General features: G+C 48.8%; 1 protein-coding gene across 1 annotated transcript in view; it reads right to left on the bottom strand.

Annotated features, from left to right (window-relative positions):
* The window catches only part of HSD17B7 (hydroxysteroid 17-beta dehydrogenase 7), a 110,449-nt gene that overhangs the window by 65,838 nt on the left and 22,895 nt on the right, over positions 1-21,716 (bottom strand). Inside the window, exons 5-6 of the mRNA XM_075321979.1 lie at positions 12,333-12,527; positions 10,855-10,959 (exon numbers count right to left, since the gene is read on the bottom strand). Of these exons, the coding sequence (XP_075178094.1) occupies positions 10,855-10,959; positions 12,333-12,527 (300 nt within the window). The remainder of the gene's footprint in view (positions 1-10,854; positions 10,960-12,332; positions 12,528-21,716) is intronic.

The following is a 21,716-nucleotide window of genomic DNA, read 5'->3' on the forward strand; positions in this document are numbered from 1 at the left end:
AGAAGAAAAGGAATTTACGGTAAGTAACAAAATTCCCTTCTTCTTCGGCGCTCCATTGGGAGACCCAGACGATTGGGACGTCCAAAAGCTGTCCCTGGGTGGGTAAAGAATACCTCATGTTAGAGCTGCAAGACAGCCCTCCCCTATAGGGAGGCAACTGCCGCCTGCAGGCTCTTCTACCTAGGCTGGCGTCCGCCGAAGCATAGGTATGCACCTGATAATGTTTGGTGAAAGTGTGCAGACTCGACCAGGTAGCTGCCTGGCACACCTGTTGAGCCGTAGCCTGGTGTCGCAATGCCCAGGACGCACCCACGGCTCTGGTAGAATGGGCCTTCAGCCCTGATGGAACCGGAAGCCCAGCAGAACGGTAGGCTTCAAGAATTGGTTCTTTGATCCATCGAGCCAGGGTGGCCTTAGAAGCCTGCGACCCTTTGCGCTTACCAGCGACAAGGACAAAGAGTGCATCCGAACGGCGCAAGGGCGCCGTGCGGGAAATGTAGATTCTGAGTGCTCTCACCAGATCCAACAAATGTAAATCCTTCTCATACCGATGAACTGCATGAGGACAAAACGAAGGCAAAGAGATATCCTGATTAAGATGAAAAGAGGATACCACCTTCGGGAGAAACTCCTGAATGAGGCGCAGCACTACCTTGTCCTGGTGGAAGACCAGGAAGGGAGCCTTGGATGATAGCGCTGCCAGCTCAGACACTCTCCGAAGAGATGTGATCGCTACCAGAAAAGCCACTTTCTGTGATAGTCTAGAAAGTGAAACCTCCCTCAGAGGCTCGAAGGGCGGCTTCTGGAGGGCAACTAGTACCCTGTTCAGATCCCATGGATCTAACGGCCGCTTGTACGGGGGTACGATATGGCAAACCCCCTGTAGGAACGTTCGCACCTTAGGAAGGCGTGCCAAACGCCTCTGAAAAAAGACGGATAGCGCCGAGACCTGACCTTTAAGGGAGCCGAGCGACAAACCTTTTTCTAACCCAGATTGCAGGAAAGAAAGAAAGGTAGGCAATGCAAATGGCCAGGGGGACACTCCCTGAGCAGAGCACCAGGATAAGAATATCCTCCACGTTCTGTGGTAGATCTTAGCGGACGTGGGCTTCCTAGCCTGTCTCATGGTGGCAACGACCCCTTGGGATAATCCTGAAGACGCTAGGATCCAGGACTCAATGGCCACACAGTCAGGTTCAGGGCCGCAGAATTCCGATGGAAAAACGGCCCTTGGGACAGTAAGTCTGGTCGGTCTGGTAGTGCCCACGGTTGGCCGACCGTGAGCTGCCACAGATCCGGATACCACGCCCTCCTCGGCCAGTCTGGGGCGACGAGTATGACGCGGCTGCAATCGGATCTGATCTTGCGTAGCACTCTGGGCAAGAGTGCCAGAGGTGGAAACACATAAGGGAGCCGGAACTGCGACCAATCTTGCACTAGGGCGTCTGCCGCCAGCGCTCTTTGATCGCGAGACCGTGCCATGAAGGTTGGGACCTTGTTGTTGTGCCGGGACGCCATGAGGTCGACGTCCGGCCTTCCCCATCGGCGACAGATTTCCTGAAACACGTCTGGGTGAAGGGACCATTCCCCTGCGTCCATGCCCTGGCGACTGAGGAAGTCTGCTTCCCAGTTTTCTACGCCGGGGATGTGAACTGCGGATATGGTGGAGGCCGTGGCTTCCACCCACATCAGAATCCGCCGGACTTCCTGGAAGGCTTGCCGACTGCGTGTCCCCCCTTGGTGGTTGATGTATGCCACAGCTGTGGAGTTGTCCGACTGAATTCGGATCTGCCTTCCTTCCAGCCACTGCTGGAAGGCTAGTAGGGCAAGATACACTGCTCTGATTTCCAGAACATTGATCTGAAGGGTGGACTCCTGCTGAGTCCACGTACCCTGAGCCCTGTGGTGGAGAAAAACTGCTCCCCACCCTGACAGACTCGCGTCTGTCGTGACCACCGCCCAAGACGGTGGTAGGAAGGATCTTCCCTGTGATAATGAGGTGGGAAGAAGCCACCACTGCAGAGAGTCCTTTGCCGTCTGGGAAAGGGAGACTTTCCTGTCCAGGGATTTTGACTTCCCGTCCCATTGGCGGAGAATGTCCCATTGAAGTGGGCGCAGATGAAACTGCGCAAACGGAACCGCCTCCATTGCCGCCACCATCTTCCCGAGGAAGTGCATGAGGCGTCTTAAGGAGTGCGACTGACTTTGAAGGAGAGCCTGCACCCCAGTCTGTAGAGACCGCTGCTTGTCCAGCGGAAGCTTCACTATCGCTGAGAGAGTATGAAACTCCATGCCAAGATACGTTAGTGATTGGGTCGGTGACAGATTTGACTTTGAGAAGTTGATGATCCACCCGAACGTCTGGAGAGTCTCCAGTGCAACCGTCAAGCTGAGTTGCCATGCCTCGAGAGGGTGCCTTGACCAGTAGATCGTCCAAGTAAGGGATCACAGAGTGTCCCTGAGAGTGCAAGACTGCTACCACTGCCGCCATGATCTTGGTGAACACCCGTGGGGCTGTCGCCAGACCAAATGGCAGAGCTACGAACTGAAGATGGTCGTCTCCTATCACGAAGCGTAGAAAGCGTTGGTGCTCTGTAGCAATCGGCACGTGGAGATAAGCATCCTTGATGTCTATTGATGCTAGGAAATCTCCTTGAGACATTGAGGCAATGACTGAGCGGAGGGATTCCATCCGGAACCGCCTGGCGTTCACATGCTTGTTGAGCAGTTTTAGGTCCAGAACAGGACGGAATGAGCCGTCCTTTTTTGGCACCACAAAGAGATTGGAGTAAAAACCTTGACCTCGTTCCTGAAGAGGAACAGGGACCACCACTCCTTCTGCTCTTAGAGAATTCACCGCCTGCAGAAGGGCATCTGCTCGGTCGGGATGTGGGGAAGTTCTGAAGAACCGAGGCTGAGGACGAGAACTGAACTCTATCCTGTACCCGTGAGACAAAATGTTTGTTACCCACCGGTCTTTGACCTGTGGCAGCCAAATGTCGCAAAAGCGGGAGAGCCTGCCACCGACCGAGGATGCGGAGGGAGGCGGCCGAAAGTCATGAGGCAGCCGCCTTGGAAGCGGTACCTCCGGTTGCTTTCTTGGGGCGTGAGTGAGCCCGCCAGGAATCAGAGCTCCTTTGCTCTTTCTGAGTCCCTTTGGACGAGGAGAATTGGGGCTTGCCCGAGCCTCGAAAGGACCGAAACTTTGACTGCCACTTCCTCTGTGGAGGTTTGCTTGATCTGGGCTGGGGTAAGGAGGAGTCCTTACCTTTGGACTGTTTAATGATTTCCGCCAATTGCTCACCAAACAGTCTGTCTCCAGATAATGGCAAGCTGGTTAAACATTTTTTAGAAGCAGAATCTGCTTTCCATTCCTTTAACCACAAGGCTCTGCGCAAAACTACAGAGTTGGCGGATGCCATTGAGGTACGGCTCGTAGAGTCCAGTACCGCATTGATAGCGTAGGTCGCAAACGCAGACATTTGCGTAGTTAGGGACGCCACTTGCGGCACTGCTGGACGTATGAGAGAGTCCATCTGTGCCAGACCAGCTGAAATAGCTTGGAGCGCCCACACGGCCGCGAATGCTGGAGCAAACGACGCGCCAATAGCTTCATAGACAGATTTCAACCAAAGGTCCATCTGTCTGTCATTGGCATCTTTAAGTGAAGCCCCATCTTCCACTGCAACTATGGATCTAGCTGCAAGCCTGGATATTGGAGGGTCCACTTTTGGACACTGGGTCCAGCGTTTGACCACGTCAGGGGGAAAAGGATAACGGGTATCCTTAAGGCGTTTAGAAAAACGCTTGTCCGGATAAGTATTGTGTTTCTGGATGGATTCTCTGAAGTCAGAGTGGTCCAGAAAAGTACTCAATTTACGCTTGGGATACAGGAAATGGAATTTCTCCTGCTGTGCAGCTGCCTCCTCTGCTGAAGGGGCTGAGGGAGAAATATCCAACAGCCTATTGATGGCCGCTATAAGGTCATTTACCATGGCGTCACCATCTGGCGTATCCAAATTGAGTGCGGCGTCAGGACAAGACTCCTGATCACCCACCTCTGAGCCATCATATAGAGACCCTTCTCGCTGAGACCCTGATCCGCGTGATGACGTGGAGGGTCTCTCCCAGCGAGCTCGCTTAGGCGGACTGGGACTGTCATCGGAGTCAGAGCCCTCAGCCTGTGATGCCTGGGACCCCCTTGAATTACGGATTAATTCCAGCTGAGGGGGGCCGGGGAACATAGACACAGCGGTGTCCATGGTCTGAGCAACTGGCCTGGACTGCAAGGTCTCCAGGATTTTTGTCATAGTCACAGACATTTTATCAGCAAAGACTGCAAATTCTGTCCCCGTCACCGGGGTAGGGTTCACAGGCGTCTCTGCCTGGGCTACCACCACAATAGGCTCTGGCTGACGAAGTGCCACTGGGACTGAACATTGCACACAATGAGAGTCGTTGGAGCCTGCTGGTAGATTAGCCCCACATGCTGTACAAGCAGTGTATACAGCCCGTGCCTTGGCACCCTTGCGTTTTGCGGATGACATGCTGTTGTCTCCTCAAAGCAATATAGGGTGTACAGCCAAGAAGCGACCTTACAGTGCAGTACACAAATATAACACTGTGGCACTAGTGGGGCCGCACGTATGTGCTGCTTACCGCCCGCTTAGCGCGGGTGTGTGGTCGCCAGAAACCCCTAGCCTGGGTCCCTCAGAGCCTGCGTCCGTTCTCCAGCCAGACTGCATGTGTATAATGGCTGCCGGCGTCCTGGGGAGCTGCAAGCCTGGGGGCGGGCCTAGGGCGTGCACAGAGAAAAAGCGCGAAGCCTGTGTCCTACTGTGCTCAGTGAGAGGGCTGGAGCATGTAAATCGTGCTCCAGCCCTCGGCGCTGCCGATTGAACAACGTCTCTCCCCTACCCTGATTGACAGGGTGGGGGGCGTTAACGAAGCGGAGCTAGGCCGCAGAAAACCGGGGACTAAAGTTAGAAGCGCCGCCGCCGTAAAAGCGCGGTCGGCGCGTCCCCGGCGCACTACAAGTCGCAGCTGCGCCGCCGCTCCAGGGGCGGTCGGTGCGGCGATCCACACACATAAAGTCCCCCAGTAATCTGCGGGGACTATAAGCCCAGCGCACAGCGCTACAGTCCCCGGCGCACTAGCACACCCAGCAAGCCTGGGGTGTGCGTGGCCTGCCATACGGGGACACAGAGTACCTGAAAGATGCAGGGCCTTGTCCCTGAACGGCACTCCCGCTCCACATCCAGCAGGTTCTATGGGTCTGTGGATGGAGCCCGGCCTCAGGGCTTGGTGGCCGGTAAGATCCCACTTCCTCAGAGCCCCTCAGGGGGATGGGGAAGGAAAACAGCATGTGGGCTCCAGCCTCCGTACCCGCAATGGGTACCTCAACCTTACAAACCACAAGTGGGGTGAGAAGGGAGCATGCTGGGGGCCCCATATGGGCCCTCTTTTCTTCCATCCGATATAGTCAGCAGCTACTGCTGACTAAACAGTGGAGCTATGCGTGGATGTCTGACCTCCTTCGCACAAAGCAGAAAACTGGTGAGCCAGTGATCCCACTGGGGGTGTATAGCCAGAAGGGGAGGGGCCTTACACTTTTTAGTGTAATTGCTTTGTGTGGCCTCCGGAGGCAGTGCTATACACCCAATCGTCTGGGTCTCCCAATGGAGCGCCGAAGAAAAAGTGCGTCTTATGGTCCGAAAAATACGGTATATAAAAAAAGTATGTAAAAAAAATAAAATACATCTAATAAATTGCATTCTTTTTTGTGTAAAATATTAGGAACTCTACTAGAGGTTTTTGATGAGTGATTGAGGTGTTAAGAGCAATACCTGGTATTTTTGGTATGCCACTGACACCCGTTCATGCTGTGCTCTCCCATGGACTTGTCTAACTAATAAATTTGCAGCTAGTAAAAAAATTAAACATTTTTACCACTAAAATGTTCATTTTTCACATCCCAATGTTATACAATTCTGTGAGGCACCTGTGAGTTAAAAATACTCACGACACCCCTAGATAAATTCTTCAAGCAGTGAAGTTTACAATATGGGTTCACTTGGGGGTTTCTGCTGATCTTGCACCTCAGGGGCTCAGCTAATGGAGGCCATAATCTATTCAAACAGTATCAGAGTTCTAAAAACCAAGTAGCGCTCCTTCATATCACCACTGTGTGCTCAAACAGTGGAGTGCAACCACATATGGGGTACTGCCACTTTCTGTAAAAACTGCGTAACAAAATGTCCTGTCCATTTTCTCCCATTACCCCTTTTGTAAATTATAAATTTAGTGCGAACGCAAAATTTTAGTGGAAAAAAATTCATTTTTTATATTCAACTATAAATGTTATTAAGTTTTGTGAATCATGTGTAGGTTACAGATTCTCAGAACAAAACAAAATGAATTCCTTGAGTTTCCAGAATAGGGTCACCTGTAGGGGGCTTCTGTTATTTTGGTATGTCAGGGGCTCGGCAAATGTTACATGGCATTTACAACTAGTCCAGACAAATTTATGCACCAAAAATAAAATTGCGTTATTTTCTTTCAGAGCCCCGCAATGTGCCCAAACAGCAGTTTTGACCACATATGGGGTATCACGCTGTTTGGGAGAAATTGCCTAACAAATTATCTAGTCCAGTTTCTCCTTTTATCCATTGTGAAAATTCTAAATTTAGGGCTAAATAGATATTTTAGCAAAAAAAAAGAAAAGAAAAAAATTTCACATTCACATTTTAAAAAATGTTATGAAGCATCTATGGGTTCAACAAGCTCAACACATCATTAGATAAATTCCTTGATGGGTCTCGTTTCCAAAATGAGGTCACTTGTGGTTTCTGTTGTTTCTCCAATCTATTCCAGGAAAAATTACATTTCAAGTACCAAATGTTGCTTCTCCCCTTCTGAGCCAGGCCAATTTTGCAACAGAACTTTTTGACAACATGTAGGATATTGCGTGCAAAGAAGAATTAGCATAACAAACTATTGGGTCCACTTTTTCGTGTTACCTCTTCCAAAAGTAGAACATTTAGGGCTAAAACAACCTTTTCATGAAAAAAAAATTACATTCTCCATATGACAACAAAATGTTATCAAATTCCGTGAAGTACCTGTGGGCTCAAAATGCTCACTATACCCCTGGATAAAATCTTTGAGCAGTGTAGTTTCCAAAATGGGGTCACTTGTGGAGGGTCACTGCTGTTTTAGGTACCTTAGGGGCCCTGCAAATGCGACATGATGTCCGCAATCTATTTCAGCCAAATTTGTATTTCAAAACGTAAATATTGTTCCTTCCCTTCTGTGCCCTGCCGTGTGCCCAAACAGAGGTTTCTGAACACATGAAGGATATCAGCACAATCAGAAGAAATGATAAGTTCTGGGGTCCATTTTCTCATGCTCTCTCTTGTAAAAGCAAAATTATTGGTTCTAAAGCAACATTTTAGAGGGAAAATTACTTTTTTTTGCTCATTCCACTTTGAATTAATTACTGTGTAGCACTAAATTTCTTGAAAATATAAGAAATTGGTGCTAAAATTTGAACCCGTCTAAGGCTATGTCCGCAATTTGCGTCGTCCTAGTTGCAGTTCTAAAACGCATCCTTTGGTAGAAATTGCTTTTGACAAAGTTGATTTTGACCACAAAATCGCGGTAAATACGCATGCGTTTTAGCCGCGTTTTTAGCGCCTTTTACATGCTTTTCCATTGCGTTTAGACAGATGCGTTTTGACATAAAGACACTGCTAAATAAAGTTTAAACAGTCAAACACAATGAAAAAAGGGGGAAAAAAAAGGAACACATATATAATTATTGAAATCATAACGAAAATAGTTATATTTCATATAATTATAGCGGTTTTATACAATTTATCACTAAAATAGCAATAAATTAATATTTTTCGTTATTTTAAATGTCGGACTGTGTGTGTGTAAAGGGACATATCATTGCAATATTTTGATGTCAGAAAAGCATGCGTTTATGTAGTCCAATACGCATTCTTTCTGCAGCTAAAAAGCAGGTTAAACGCTGGAATTTTGATGTTACTTACTTTTTGCAACTTCTCATTGACTCTAATGTTAGCAAAACGCAGGCCAAATGGCAAAAACAATTGACATGCTGCTTCTTTGAACGCATGGTTTTTGCCACAAATTATGCAAATAAAACGCAGCGTTTGCAAACGCAAAGTGCGGACAGGAAATCCCCATTTTCCATAGACCATTATGGAAAAATCAAAACGCATGCTTTTTTGTATGAAAACGCTGCAGTTCAAAACGCTGCGGAAACGCAGGTGAACACGCAAAGTGCGCACATAGCCTAACACCCAAATAAAAAGACGTTTGAAGAATTATGCAGCTGTAAACTAGACATATGGGAAATGCTATTTAATTCTTTTGTACAATATGACTAACTGGTACAAGTATACAAAAATTGAAAGTTTGAAACTTGCGAGATTTTCGAACTTTTGGCAAAATTAAGATATTTTCACAAATGATAAAAATATTGATCTAAACTTAACCCTGCCATAAAGTAAAATGTAACAAAAAAAACCCACAATCTCAGAATCACTGGGATCCATTGAAGCTTTACAGTTCTTACTTCATATTTTACACTGGTCAGCTTTTTAAAAATTTGGCCTGGTCATTAAGGTCAAACTTAGTTATGTCACTAAGAAATTAAATGCAATAGTCGATCTCCTGTGTTTCATGGAGCACACAAGGGTCACTCTCCAATACATCTCTGTTCCTTGTTCTGACCTCGTTCTGGATCTCAGAAATGCATTGGGAGCTTGTGTAGTAACTTCTGACTTCCAGACAGTCATAAGTTACAGCCAAAAGATGGTGCCGCAGGTCTGCAATGGCAAAAAAGTGAAGCTGCCGTAATGTCAGTATATGACAGGAGGCAGTGGACTTAGGTTATGAATGTTTAAGTAGTGGACAACCTTTTTAAATTCATCATTAGCATAGGTCATCAAAGACTGACCGGCCAGGGTCCGACACCCGACATCGCCGCCAATCACCTATTCTCAGTGCCAGAAGTGGCAGCAGGTGGCTAGAAATGCTCAGTTACAAAGCTTCTCCATCATTTGATAGTCGCTGAGGCTAGGGACTGCATATCCGCCTCCTATTGATTTGAGTATGAGGTGGATGTGCAGTACCTGGCCATTGCCAATACCAGGAGATATAGCTGCTCCAAAATTGAGCGTTTTCGTCCAAACTGCTGCCACTGCCATCAGCTGATCGGTGAGGGTACGGGGAATCAGATCCCAGTTGATTAGACATTGATGGCCTATCCTAAGGATAGGTCAACAATGTATAAGTAGTGGATAATATCTTTAAAGCATCACTCCAGCGGTGAAAGATAACAAAAATGGTAGAGCAGTGCTTTAAAGGCCCAGTCACACTAAACAACTTACCAGCGATCCCAACAACGACACAACCTGATAGGGATCACTGGTAAGTTGCTAGGAGGTCGCTGGTGAGATGTCACACTAAGCGACGCTCCAGCGATCCCACCAGCAACCTGACCTGGCAGGGATCGCTGGAGCGTCGCTACACGGGTTGCTGGTGAGCTGTCACACAAGCAGATCTCTCCAGCAACCAGTGACCAGCCCCCAGCGACGCGTGGAAGCATGCTGTGGTTGGTAACTAAGGTAAATATCGGGTAACCAACCCGATATTTACCTTGGTTACCAGCGCACACCGCTTAGCGCTGGCTCCCTGCACATCTAGCCACAGTACACATCGGGTTAATTACCCGATGTGTACTCCGGCTACGTGTGCAGAGAGCAGGGACCCGGCACTGACAGCGTGAGAGCGGCGGACGCTGGTAACGAAGGTAAATATCGAGTAACCAAGGTAAGGCCTTCTTGGTTACCTGATGTTTACCGTGGTTACCAGCGTCCGCAGAAGCCGGCTCCCTGCTCACTGCACATTTAGTTGTTGCTCTCTCGCTGTCACACACAGCGATGTGTGCTTCACAGCGGGAGAGCAACAACTAAAAAATGGTCCAGGACATTCAGCAACAACCGGCGACCTCACAGCAGGGGCCAGTTTGTTGCTGGATGTCACACACAGCGACATCACTAGCAACATCGCTGCTACGTCACAAAAGTCGTTTCTTAGCAGCGATGTTGCTAGCGATGTCGCTTAGTGTGACTGTACCTTAAGTGTACAGTCAATCACTGGACTCCACAATCTTGTGCTGTACATCGCTGAGAGCAGTGACTGGCTTCAGCAGTTAGTTGGGTACAAGAGATGTCACCACAGGGGCCAAGGTGAGCAGAAGACAAGTCGGAAGGGATAAATGAGTATACACGGTTTACTTATTATTGTAGTATTGTTTCCTATGGCAGCTTTTTCATTCATTTTGAAAACCTCATTAATAACACGTTTAATAAGATATGTTTCAAAATAGAGGCTGTTCTCAGGGTCACAGACCACTGACCTTGATGTTGGACTGAGCCCTTCAAATTAATTCACACCAATTCTACTCCTTGAAGCTCCGATACAAAGTCATCAGCCCTGACATAGGGGTATTTTTCTTTATCTGTACATAGTGCTTGTTACCCTGTAGTCCCTGTCATTAGCTTTCATCTACCTACTTTGAGCTTAATTTAAAATAAAAGTCTGTGTAGATAAATGCCATATGGAGATACCTCATACAAAGTAAGTGAGGAAAAAACATTAGAACATTATACGAATGTTGGGCACAAGAGACATATTTGGTGATAAATTACATTTACTTTGTATTGCATTAGAGTAGTGGTACAATTATAATAGCCCTATCTGTGCCATGAAAAAGTAGAGAGAAATGTCAACATCAATCGAGCATAATTATGTACTTACCACCCACATAATTGGCATGATTAACATCCAGAAAAAAGACGGCAAGATCCCATAAGTAAGGTTGGTCAAAACAAGACCTGGACATACCACGCTGGAATATAATCCCTGTATGAGAAAAATACAGAATTATTCTATTAGATTCTCAAACTGTGGTACATGCCATTTCTCTAGGAGGTACAATGTGATCAGATAGAGGTGGTCCCTTTTCAGACAACTCTCTTCTAGAAGCTGGGGCTCCCTAGGTCCAACGCTGAGGCTCAGCAACTACCCTAGACTCTGCTGTTTATCTGCAGCACTGATACCAGCCCAGATGTACAGGGCTAATATCAATCAAGAAGCTCAGCAGCTCTGTCCATGTAGACAACATTGTATACAAAATGAGGGGAGATTGGGTGTATGCCGCGCTATCACCACAGGAACAAATGTTGCTTATTCCATCTCTTTATTCTTTGTTCACGTCAACGCGTTTCAGAGATCACCATCTCCTTCATCAGGACATCAAAGAACCCTCAACAATCTCTTGTTGATGGTTCTTTGTCATCCTGATGAAGGAGACTGATCTCTGAAATGTGTTGACCTGAACAAAGAATAAAGAGATGGAATAAGCAACATTTGTTCCTGCGGTGATAGCGTGGCATACACCCGATCTCCCCTCATTTTGTATACAATGTTGTCTACATGGACTATTATAAAATACAGATTTAGACATTTCTGAACAATTTTTGTCCAAGGTTGACAGCACAATAAGATAAAAAAACAAAGCTGATCAATCTCTGCCTTGAACTGAGGCCTGGTCTATTGAGAAGGTACACATTTGTTAATGAACATTAATGTCTTTACAAACATCACACACAGAAAAAAAGAAAAAAAAAAAATATTAAAAAAGGATACAACATACCTGCTCAAATTTCGACAAATATTTAGATTTTATGCTTTCGTGTGTCATGAGAATATGAAGAGGCCAAGAGTTGGCAGAATTTGGCCTAAATCTGGATATTTTTGTAGATCTAAAATGTTTAGGGTATATCCATCTGAAGAAATCAGTCCCATAACCAGAGACTAGATCTAGCAAATTCTGACCATGCCCAGTTTCACAAAAAATGACTGACTGAAGTGCTCTGTGATCCTGTGAGGACACACTCCTCCTCTTTATAATGGTTTGGTAAGCACCAGTGAGATCTCACGATGAGACCCGGATAAACTTCTTTACATAAGGGCAGTATCTTTAGTGGACGGGTCTGCCATACTATTAGACAAAATACATAAAAAGGATCCTGCTATTTGGCTAATAACGGAATTAATGCACCAAAAATGACTCTTATTCTAGAAGACATGAGTTTCTTCATTGACCAGACCCTGAGTTTTTAATACAAGGGATCTTTAGGTGATGTAAAATAGACTAACTTTAAGCAGCAATATACCCAAACATATTCAAGAAAGGAAAACAACTGATCATGTGAAGAACACCCAGAACTAACCCTTTTATTGTAATGCCTGTTTAAAGCTACACTAAGTAAGTCAGTAGCGTATTTAGAGGAGCTGTAAGATTCCTGCCCTTGGCGATGTTGATAGTCCGAGAGACTGAATGCGGATTTTCTGGCATTGCTGGATGATGTCCAGATAAGTTGGGATGGATTATCTGTGTGACACAAAAGTGGTTCTAGTTCTTTAATCTGTAACACAAAAACAATTCATGGTATTTCATACAGTGGGTCTCTGAAAATAAATTTATTAAAAGAAACGAAATATCTAAAAAAATACAAACATTAAAAAAAAAGAATTTTGTTTACTTACCGTAAATTCTTTTTCTTATAGTTCCAACATGGGAGACCCAGACCATGGGTGTATAGCTTCTGCCTCCGGAGGACACACAAAGTACTACACTAAAAAGTGTAGCTCCTCCCTCCTAGCATATACACCCCCTGGATGACCAAATTTAGCCAGTTTAGTGCAAAAGCTGAAGGAGGACATCCACCCACAAGTAGAGATAGAGTAAAACCCGGAATAACCGGAACCTCTGTCTACAACAACAGCCGGTGAAAACACACGGAACAAGAACTGCCAACAGGCAACAGGGAGGGTGCTGGGTCTCCCATGTCGGAACTATAAGAAAAAGAATTTACGGTAAGTAAACAAAATTCTCTTTTTCTTCATCGTTCCTTATGGGAGACCCAGACCATGGGACGTCTCAAAGCAGTCCATGGGTGGGAAATAAACAGAAAACTGAGAAGTAGGCAAAACCTAACTTCACAAATGGGCGACAGCCGCCTGAAGGATGCGTCTGCCCAAGCTCGCATCTGCCGAAGCATGAGCATGCACTTGGTAGTGCTTCGAAAAGGTGTGCATACTAGACCAAGTGGCAGCCTGACAGACCTGCTGAGCCGTAGCCTGGTGCCTGAAAGCCCAAGAGGCACCGACAGCTCTGGTCGAGTGCGCCTTAATCCCCGGCGGGGGAGGCACCTGAGAACATTGGTAGGCATCGGATATAGCCGACCTAATCCAATGAGCTAGGGTCGGTTTAGAAGCCGAGAAACCCTTGCGCTGACCTGTGGTCAGCACAAAAAGAGAGGTGCACCGCCTAAGAGCAGCGGTGCGTGACACATAGATCCGGAGCGCCCGCACCAAATCTAAAGTATGCAACGCCTTCTCAAAGCGATGCACAGGGGCCGGACAAAGGGAAGGCAATGAAATGTCCTGGTTAAGGTGGAAAGGAGACACCACCTTAGGGAGAAAGTCCGGAGTCGGACGGAGAACCACCTTGTCTTGGTGAAAAACCAAAAAGGGTGACTCCGAAGAGAGCGCAGCCAAATCAGAGACTCTCCTGAGAGAAGTTATGGCCACCAGAAAGACCACTTTCTGTGAAAGTCGAAACAAAGAAACCTCCCTAAGAGGCTCAAAGGGGGGTTTCTGTAAGGCCGTGAGGACCAGATTAAGGTCCCAGGGATCCAGAGGCCGCCGGTAAGGCGGAATGATGTGAGATGCGCCCTGCATGAAGGTGCGCACCTGGGCCAGTCGGGCGATACGCCGCTGGAACAACACTGACAGAGCCGAAACCTGTCCCTTGAGGGAATTGAGGGATAGTCCTAGCTGCAGACCGGACTGTAGAAAGGACAGGATGGTCGGCAAGGAAAACGGCCAAGGAGCATGGCTGGAAGAGCGACACCAGGACAGGAAAATTCTCCAAGTCCTGTGGTAAATCCTGGCCGAGGAAGACTTCCGAGCCTGAGTCATAGTGGAGATGACCTCGGAAGGAATGCCTGAAGCCGTCAGGATCCAGGACTCAAGAGCCACGCCGTCAATCTGAGAGCCGCAGAATTCTGGCGGAAAAACGGACCTTGTGAGAGAAGGTCTGGGCGGTCCGGGAGATGCCACGGCACCTCTACGGACAGACGGAGCAGGTCTGGGTACCAGGCTCGCCTGGGCCAGTCTGGAGCAATGATTATGACCCGACGGCCCTCCATTCTGATCTTGCGCAGGACTCTGGGCAAGAGAGTTAGAGGGGGAAATACGTAGGCCAGACGGAACTGGGACCAATCCTGAACCAGCGCGTCCGCCGCCAAGGCCTGAGGATCGTGGGAGCGAGCCACGTAAACCGGGACCTTGTTGTTGTGCCGGGATGCCATTAGATCCACTTCCGGAGTGCCCCACTTGCGGCAGATTGACCGGAACACTGCCGGATGCAGGGCCCACTCGCCGCTGTTCACGGTTTGACGGCTGAGATAATCTGCCTCCCAGTTTTCTACGCCTGGGATGTGGACTGCGGATATGGTGGACTTTGAGTCCTCCGTCCACTGAAGGATACGTTGAACTTCCAACATTGCTAGGCGGCTGCGAGTCCCGCCCTGGTGCTTGATGTAGGCAACTGCTGTCGCGTTGTCTGACTGGACTCGAATGTGCTTGCCCGCCAACAGGTGGTGAAAGGCTACGAGAGCTAGGAGCACAGCTCTGATTTCCAGCACATTGATCGAGAGGGCTGATTCGGACGAAGTCCAAGTGCCCTGTGCTCAGTGGTGTAGAAACACTGCTCCCCAGCCGGATAGACTGACATCCGTGGTGAGAATCACCCAGGACGGGGCCAGAAAGGAGCGTCCCTGGGACAGAGAGGGGCCGAAGCCACCACTGAAGAGAGCTCCTGGTCTGTGGCGACAGAGCCACTAGCCTGTGCAAGGAAGAGGTCCGCTTGTCCCAACAGCGGAGAATGTCCAGCTGCAGGGGACGCAGATGGAACTGGGCAAAGGGAACCGCTTCCATTGACGCCACCATCTGACCCAGCACCTGCATGAGGTGCCTGATGGAATGACGGCGGGGCTTCAACAGAGAGCGCACCGCCAGATGAAGGGACTGCTGTTTGACTAAGGGCAGCTTCACAAGTGCCGGCAGAGTCTTGAATTGCATCCCTAGGTACGTAAGTTTCTGGGTCGGGGTCAGAGTGGACTTGGGCAGATTGACAAGCCACCCGAATTGAACAAGCGTGGCGAGAGTGAGCGAGACACTCCGCTGACAGTCTGCACTGGATGAAGCCTTGACTAGAAGGTCGTCCAGGTAAGGAATCACTGCCAACCCCTGGAGGTGCAGAACCGCAACCACTGCTGCCATGACCTTGGTGAATACACGAGGGGCCGTGGCTAACCCGAAGGGGAGAGCCACGAATTGGAAATGTTCCTCTCCGATTGCAAAACGTAGCCAACGCTGGTGTGAAACTGCAATTGGCACATGCAGATAGGCATCTCTGATGTCGATGGATGCTAGAAAATCTCCTTGGGTCATTGAGGCAATGACCGATCGCAGAGATTCCATGCGAAAGTGCCGCACCTGAACATGCTTGTTGAGAAGCTTGAGATCCAGGATGGGCCGGAAGGAACCGTCCTTCTTGGGGACTAGGAAGAGGTTTGAGTAGAAACCTCTGAACCGTTCCCGGGCGGGAACCGGTACAATTACTCCGTTGGCCTGCAAGGATGCCACGGCCTGAGAGAAGGCGGCGGCTTTGGAGCAGGGGGGAGTGGACAGAAAAAATCTGTTTGGCGGGCTGGAAGAAAATTCTATCCTGTAGCCGTGGGAGATGATATCCCTCACCCACTGATCGGAGACGTGTTGAAACCACACGTCGCCAAAGTGGGAGAGCCTGCCACCGACCAAGGACGTTGCTGGCGCAGCCAGATAGTCAAGAGGAGGCTGCCTTAGTGGCAGCGGCTCCTCCGTTCTTCTGAGGACGCGGATTCGTGCGCCAGCTGGGTTTTCGATCCTTGGCTGAGTTAGTGGACGAGGCTGAGGGCTTAGAGGATGACAAGTTAGAGGAACGAAAGGAACGAAACCTCGACTGGTTCCTGCCCTGGACAGGTTTCCTGGTTTTAGTTTGTGGCAAGGAAGTACTCTTCCCGCCAGTGGCTTCCTTAATAATTTCATCCAGTTGTTCACCGAACAGCCGGGACCCAGCAAAGGGGAGCCCAGCAAGGTACTTCTTGGAAGAAGCGTCTGCTTTCCACTCTCGAAGCCACAAGATCCTGCGGATCGCGAGGGAATTAGCGGAAGCCACCGCCGTGCGGTGAGAAGCCTCCAGAATGGCAGACATGGCATAGGATGAAAAAGCTGAAGCCTGGGAAGTTAAGGCAACCATTTCGGGCATAGAGTCCCTGGTGAGGGAATGCATCTCCGCCAGAGAAGCAGAGACGGCCTTAAGAGCCCACACTGCTGCAAAAGACGGGGAGAACGAGGCCCCTGCCGCTTCATATACAGATTTGGCCAGAAGGTCAACCTGGCGGTCAGTGGGATCCTTAAGTGAGGTGCCATCGGCCACAGAGACAACTGTCCGGGCTGAGATTCTAGACACCGGAGGATCTCTTTGGTGAATGAGCCAGCTCCTTGACCACCTCTGGTGGAAAGGGAAAACGGTCATCAGAACTACGCTTTGGGAAGCGTTTGTCAGGACAGGCCCCTGGACCCCCCCAACACCAATCACACAAATATCTTACAACCAAAAACAAAACATACTCCTTGCTCTCTTAGGTGAGGTAAACTGGTGTTTTTCTACCAGAGAGGCTTCCTCTGACCTGTTGTCCCCCATCTGATTGAGCCCAATGGACGCAATCAAGTCACTAACATCCGCATCACCTTCAGTTAGATCAATGGGGTACATAGAGGTAGCGTCCGAGCCCACAGTAAAGGCATCCTCCTCGCCCTGCGATTCAGCTCGTGAATCAGAGCCGTGGGACGAGGAAGGAGAAGAGTCCCTGCGTCTTCATTTAGGAGGACGGGGTCTGGGAACAAATGAAAAATCCTCTGTGAGCTCTGCAGAGTGAGTCGGAGCAGCAGAGGCACCCTGAGAAGGGGGCTGATGCATGCTCAGCAGAGTCCGGGACAGCTGTCCCATGGAGTCGGCAAAGGACTGGGAGATAACTATAGAAAACGAAATTACCCAAGCCGGGGGTTCAGCCACCGGGGCTGGAGCAGCCGGAGGGACCCCTGGGGAGACTCCAGGCTGAGGCACCACCATGTTAGAGCAGGCATCACAATGTGGATATGTGCTCGGTTCAGGCAGTACGAGCTTACATGCAGTGCATATTGAGTACAGCCTTGCTCCTAGTGAGAGACATGCTGCTGAAGTGGAGGCTCTGCAGTAAGGAACACACTCCTTCAGAATGACCCCCAGAGAGTGTACAAGAAAGTCCACAACCAGAGGTTGTGGCTTACCAGACCGTTTTGTGTGCCCTCCGGATTCCACAGCTTGGACCCCCAGACAGATGCAGAGCTGCAGCAGCCAGCGCCGATCAGTGTGTGAACGCTGATAAAATGGCGCCGGAGTGAGGAGGGGGGGCGGGGTTTAGTCCAAGAGCGGGAACCGGAGGGCCAAGGAGAAATACAGAGGAGGGAAACATCTCCTCAGAGAGGAGTGTCCTCCCCTGAGCTGAACGGCCGGTGGGCGGCGCCGCACTGTCCCTCTGCATGACTGACATGCAGGGGCAGTGAAACTGAAAGTAGGCCGCAGCCGAAGCCGGGGCCTAAATTTTTCCATGCGGCCGACGAGCAGGCACCCTCGGCGCGGTTCTCAGGAGAAAACCAGAGAACCGGCCGGAAATCACAGCAAAGTTAAATAACACTCTCCCCACAATAAATGTACAAGGGACCCCTCAATAACGTCTCAATACTTAGCTTATGAGACGCAGGGCCAGGTCCCTGAGGGATGAGCGCTCCGTCCGGCAGGGTCCTGAAAGGGCTGCGGATGGAGACCGGTCTCCTGCAAAGCAGTGAGAACCGTGATGGCTCCCACTTCAAGCCAGAGCCCGAGGGATGGTGAAGGAGCGCGGCATGTAAGGCTCCAGCCTTGTAAAATCAACCTTAACAGCACCGCCGACACAGTGGGGTGAGAAGGGACATGCCGGGAGTCCAGCTTGGACCCGCTTTTCTGCCAACTCTTTGAAATCAAAAATCAGATGAGAATGCATGTGTGTACACAAAGCATTGAACTGGCTAGATTTGGTCATCCAGGGGGTGTATATGCTCGGAGGGAGGAGCTACACTTTTTAGTGTAGTACTTTGTGTGTCCTCCGGAGGCAGAAGCTATACACCCATGGTCTGGGTCTCCCATAAGGAACGAGGAAGAAATTGAATTTCCTGATTTGAGGTGTTGAGAAATGTATAGCCTCCTGTGTACAAGTCTTAGGAGATCAGTTCTCTGCTTCTCTCTCTCATTCGCCAATTTATGTCTAAACGTTAAAGACATTGTACAGCATTAGAAATACAAGGCTCCTATCTTTCGACAATGATGCCACCCACACTTGTGTGGGGTATTGTGGCTCTGTCCCTTTCTTATTAAGGCCAGTTTCAGATGTCCGTGTTTAAATCAGACACCAGTCACACGCATGGTTATGGTCACACGTGTATCACAGGTGTGACAGGTACCGGAGAAAACACGGGTCAGTGAAATAAAAAGATTTTCCATATTTACCTGTTTTTTTCGGCTCTGCTGCCTCCCGCTCATGACCGCCGCTCATTATATTCATCAATTAATTATTCACCGCACTTAGGACCATGAAGCCAGAGCAGCACTGAGGACAGCGTATAGGTACAGCATCGCCAAGGACAGCACCACAGGGACAGGTGCGTATTCTGCAAGCACAGCGACATGCAGGAGGTCATTGGGGTTGCCAATGAACTCTGATGACCCCCGCGCTACAGCTTCACTGGTTCATCAGAGTTCATTGAGAACTGTGATGAGTCCCCGCGATGATCCGGCTTCCAGGTTCTCACTACACACACACACACACACACACACACACACACACACACACTGAGCACATACACACACGTATGTATACACACATAGCAGACACACATGGATACACCGAGCACATACACACACATAGCGCACATGCATGTATGTATACACTGAACGAACACACACACACACACACACACACACACACACACACACACACACACACACACACACACACACACACACACAGCTGTATACTCATTCAGCGATGCGGTCCCCGGCACTGGAGTCCCCACGATGTTGCCGCTTCCAGCTCCATAGGGCACTGAATATTCAGTGAGTATAATGAGCGCCGATAAGGAGTGGGAGGCAGCAGTGCCGGAGACATCATCGCTGGAGAGAGGTAAATATAGAAAATCTTTTTATTAAAAAGACCCGTGTTTTCTCTGGTACTTGTCACACTGATGTCACACGGATCCCATCAGTGTGCGATCCGTGTGACACCCATGCTGCCGGAGAAAAAACAGACATGCCTGCGTGTGTGCGTGTGGGGTCATGAGAGGTCATACGGTCCGTGTGAAAACACAGACGTGTGAGTAACAGCAAATAATAACATGGGTACGTGTGGCATCCGTTTCAAAAACGGATGTCACACGTACCGAAAACACGGACGTCTGAAACCAGCCTTAGACAAAGGTTCCATGGCAGCTTCTTGATGAACAGCCATGTTTGTCTCTAACCCTGGAAAAGCCCTATACATATGTTTTGCAACTGCTCTACCTGCAATAGAAGCCAAGGAATGACAAATGGAAGAAAATATGATGCTAGATTGGAGTGTACATACTTTATTTGCTGTCTTTACTTGAATGAACACATTGGTATAGAAATTTAATTGAAGACCTCCTGCAAAATTGCTGTTATTTACTTGGTGGCATCGAAACAATAAAGATGGACGCAAGGGTAGACATAGCCTTTGAGGGGGTTTGTCCTATAAGCAGATTGCTAAAGGTCTGAAATCTAGATTAGTAGGGGTCCATCATCACCCCTGTAAATCAGCACTCAGACTTTCAGGTTAGGGATACTTCACACATAGCGAGATCGCTACTGAGATCGCTGCTGAGTCACGTTTTTTGTGACCTCATTAGCGATCTCGCTGTGTGTGACATCGAGCAGCGATCTGGCCCCTGCTGTGAGATCGCTGCTCGTTATACACAGTGCTGGTTCGTTTTTTTATTGTTGCTCTCCCGCTGATAAGCACACATCGCTGTGTGTGACAGCGAGAGAGCAACAATCCTGAATGTGCAGGGACCAGGAGCCGGCGTCTGACAGCCTGCGGTAAGCTGTAACCAAGGTAAACATCGGGTAACCAAGGTGGTTACCAGATATTTACCTTCGTTACCAGCCTCCGCCGCTCTCACGCTGCCAGTGCCGGCTCCTGCTCCCTGCACACGCTAAGTTAAGCGGTGTGAGCTGGTAACTAAGGTAAACATCGGGTAACCATACCCGATGTTTACCTTAGTTACCAGTGTCCGCAGCTTCCAGACGCCGGCTCCGTGCAAGCGCAGCGTCGCTTGCATGTCGCTGCTGGCTGGGGGCTGGTCACTGGTGAGATCTGCCTGTTTGACAGCTCACCAGCGACCATGTAGCGATGCAGCAGCGATCCTGACCAGGTCAGATCTCTGGTCGGATCGCTGCTGCATCGCTAAAGTGTGAAGGTACCCTTAGTTTGTACCTGAAAAAACATCGCAGAAATACAAATATCCTGACCAACCTCAGGGCTGTACTTGCCAGGAACAGGCTTTTAACAAAGGTTGAAGATAGTGATGTATTATTCCCCCTTTATAGGGCAAAGCTAACAATGTGCGCCCTAGGCAAGGCCTCACTGATAAAGAGAGAACAAGAGACCAATAAGTATAACATTACACAATATTCAACTGAAAATACAGCTCGGTAACTTTTCCCAAAACTAATGTCTCAGTTTATATAAACCTAATAATGATTTTTAACTTTCACCCCAAGAAACGGTTTTAATATTAAGCAATTGAATGAACAGCAATGCAATACACCTTACTTCTGTGCTCCATTAACTTGGACAGTCCCAAAACTAGACTGAGTGGATCAGCAGGGCACATTTAGCTCTACTATATTGAAGCGGACCCTTACAGCATCCTTCTGGCCGGCAATTGTCTCCTATCCAGGGCTCATGATGACCAGAGGAAAAACGCAAAAAAACATCCTCCCCAGCAAAGGTTACGGATTTTTTTCCACCTGTGACCTAAGTGTCACAGGGGAGAAGATGCCAACTTCACAGCTCTCTACAGTTTCCCGCTCCCGCTGCAGTGACAGTGGATTTAATGGCAGACCTGGGACATTAGCTAAACGAAGGGAATTAGCTCCTCTCACAAAAGTCTTGAGGGGGGCTGGGATTGTGTATTATTGGGGCTTTCCATTTAAGATTACGGTAACCTGTGAAAGCCACACTTATGTCTGTCACTCTCCCACTCAGACGGGCAAGATGATGGGAGCTTGGAACATTGGTTATCAGCAAGATTTTCCATTCTGTCTCGGCTGCTCTCTCAGAAAGAAAAGCTACCTGAAGAATAGACTGCCTGATTTGATTTTTAAGCCTTACCTGGTTTTCAGATTTCCA

Source organism: Anomaloglossus baeobatrachus, chromosome 8, assembly GCF_048569485.1.
Source record: "Anomaloglossus baeobatrachus isolate aAnoBae1 chromosome 8, aAnoBae1.hap1, whole genome shotgun sequence".
NCBI lineage: Eukaryota > Metazoa > Chordata > Amphibia > Anura > Aromobatidae > Anomaloglossus > Anomaloglossus baeobatrachus.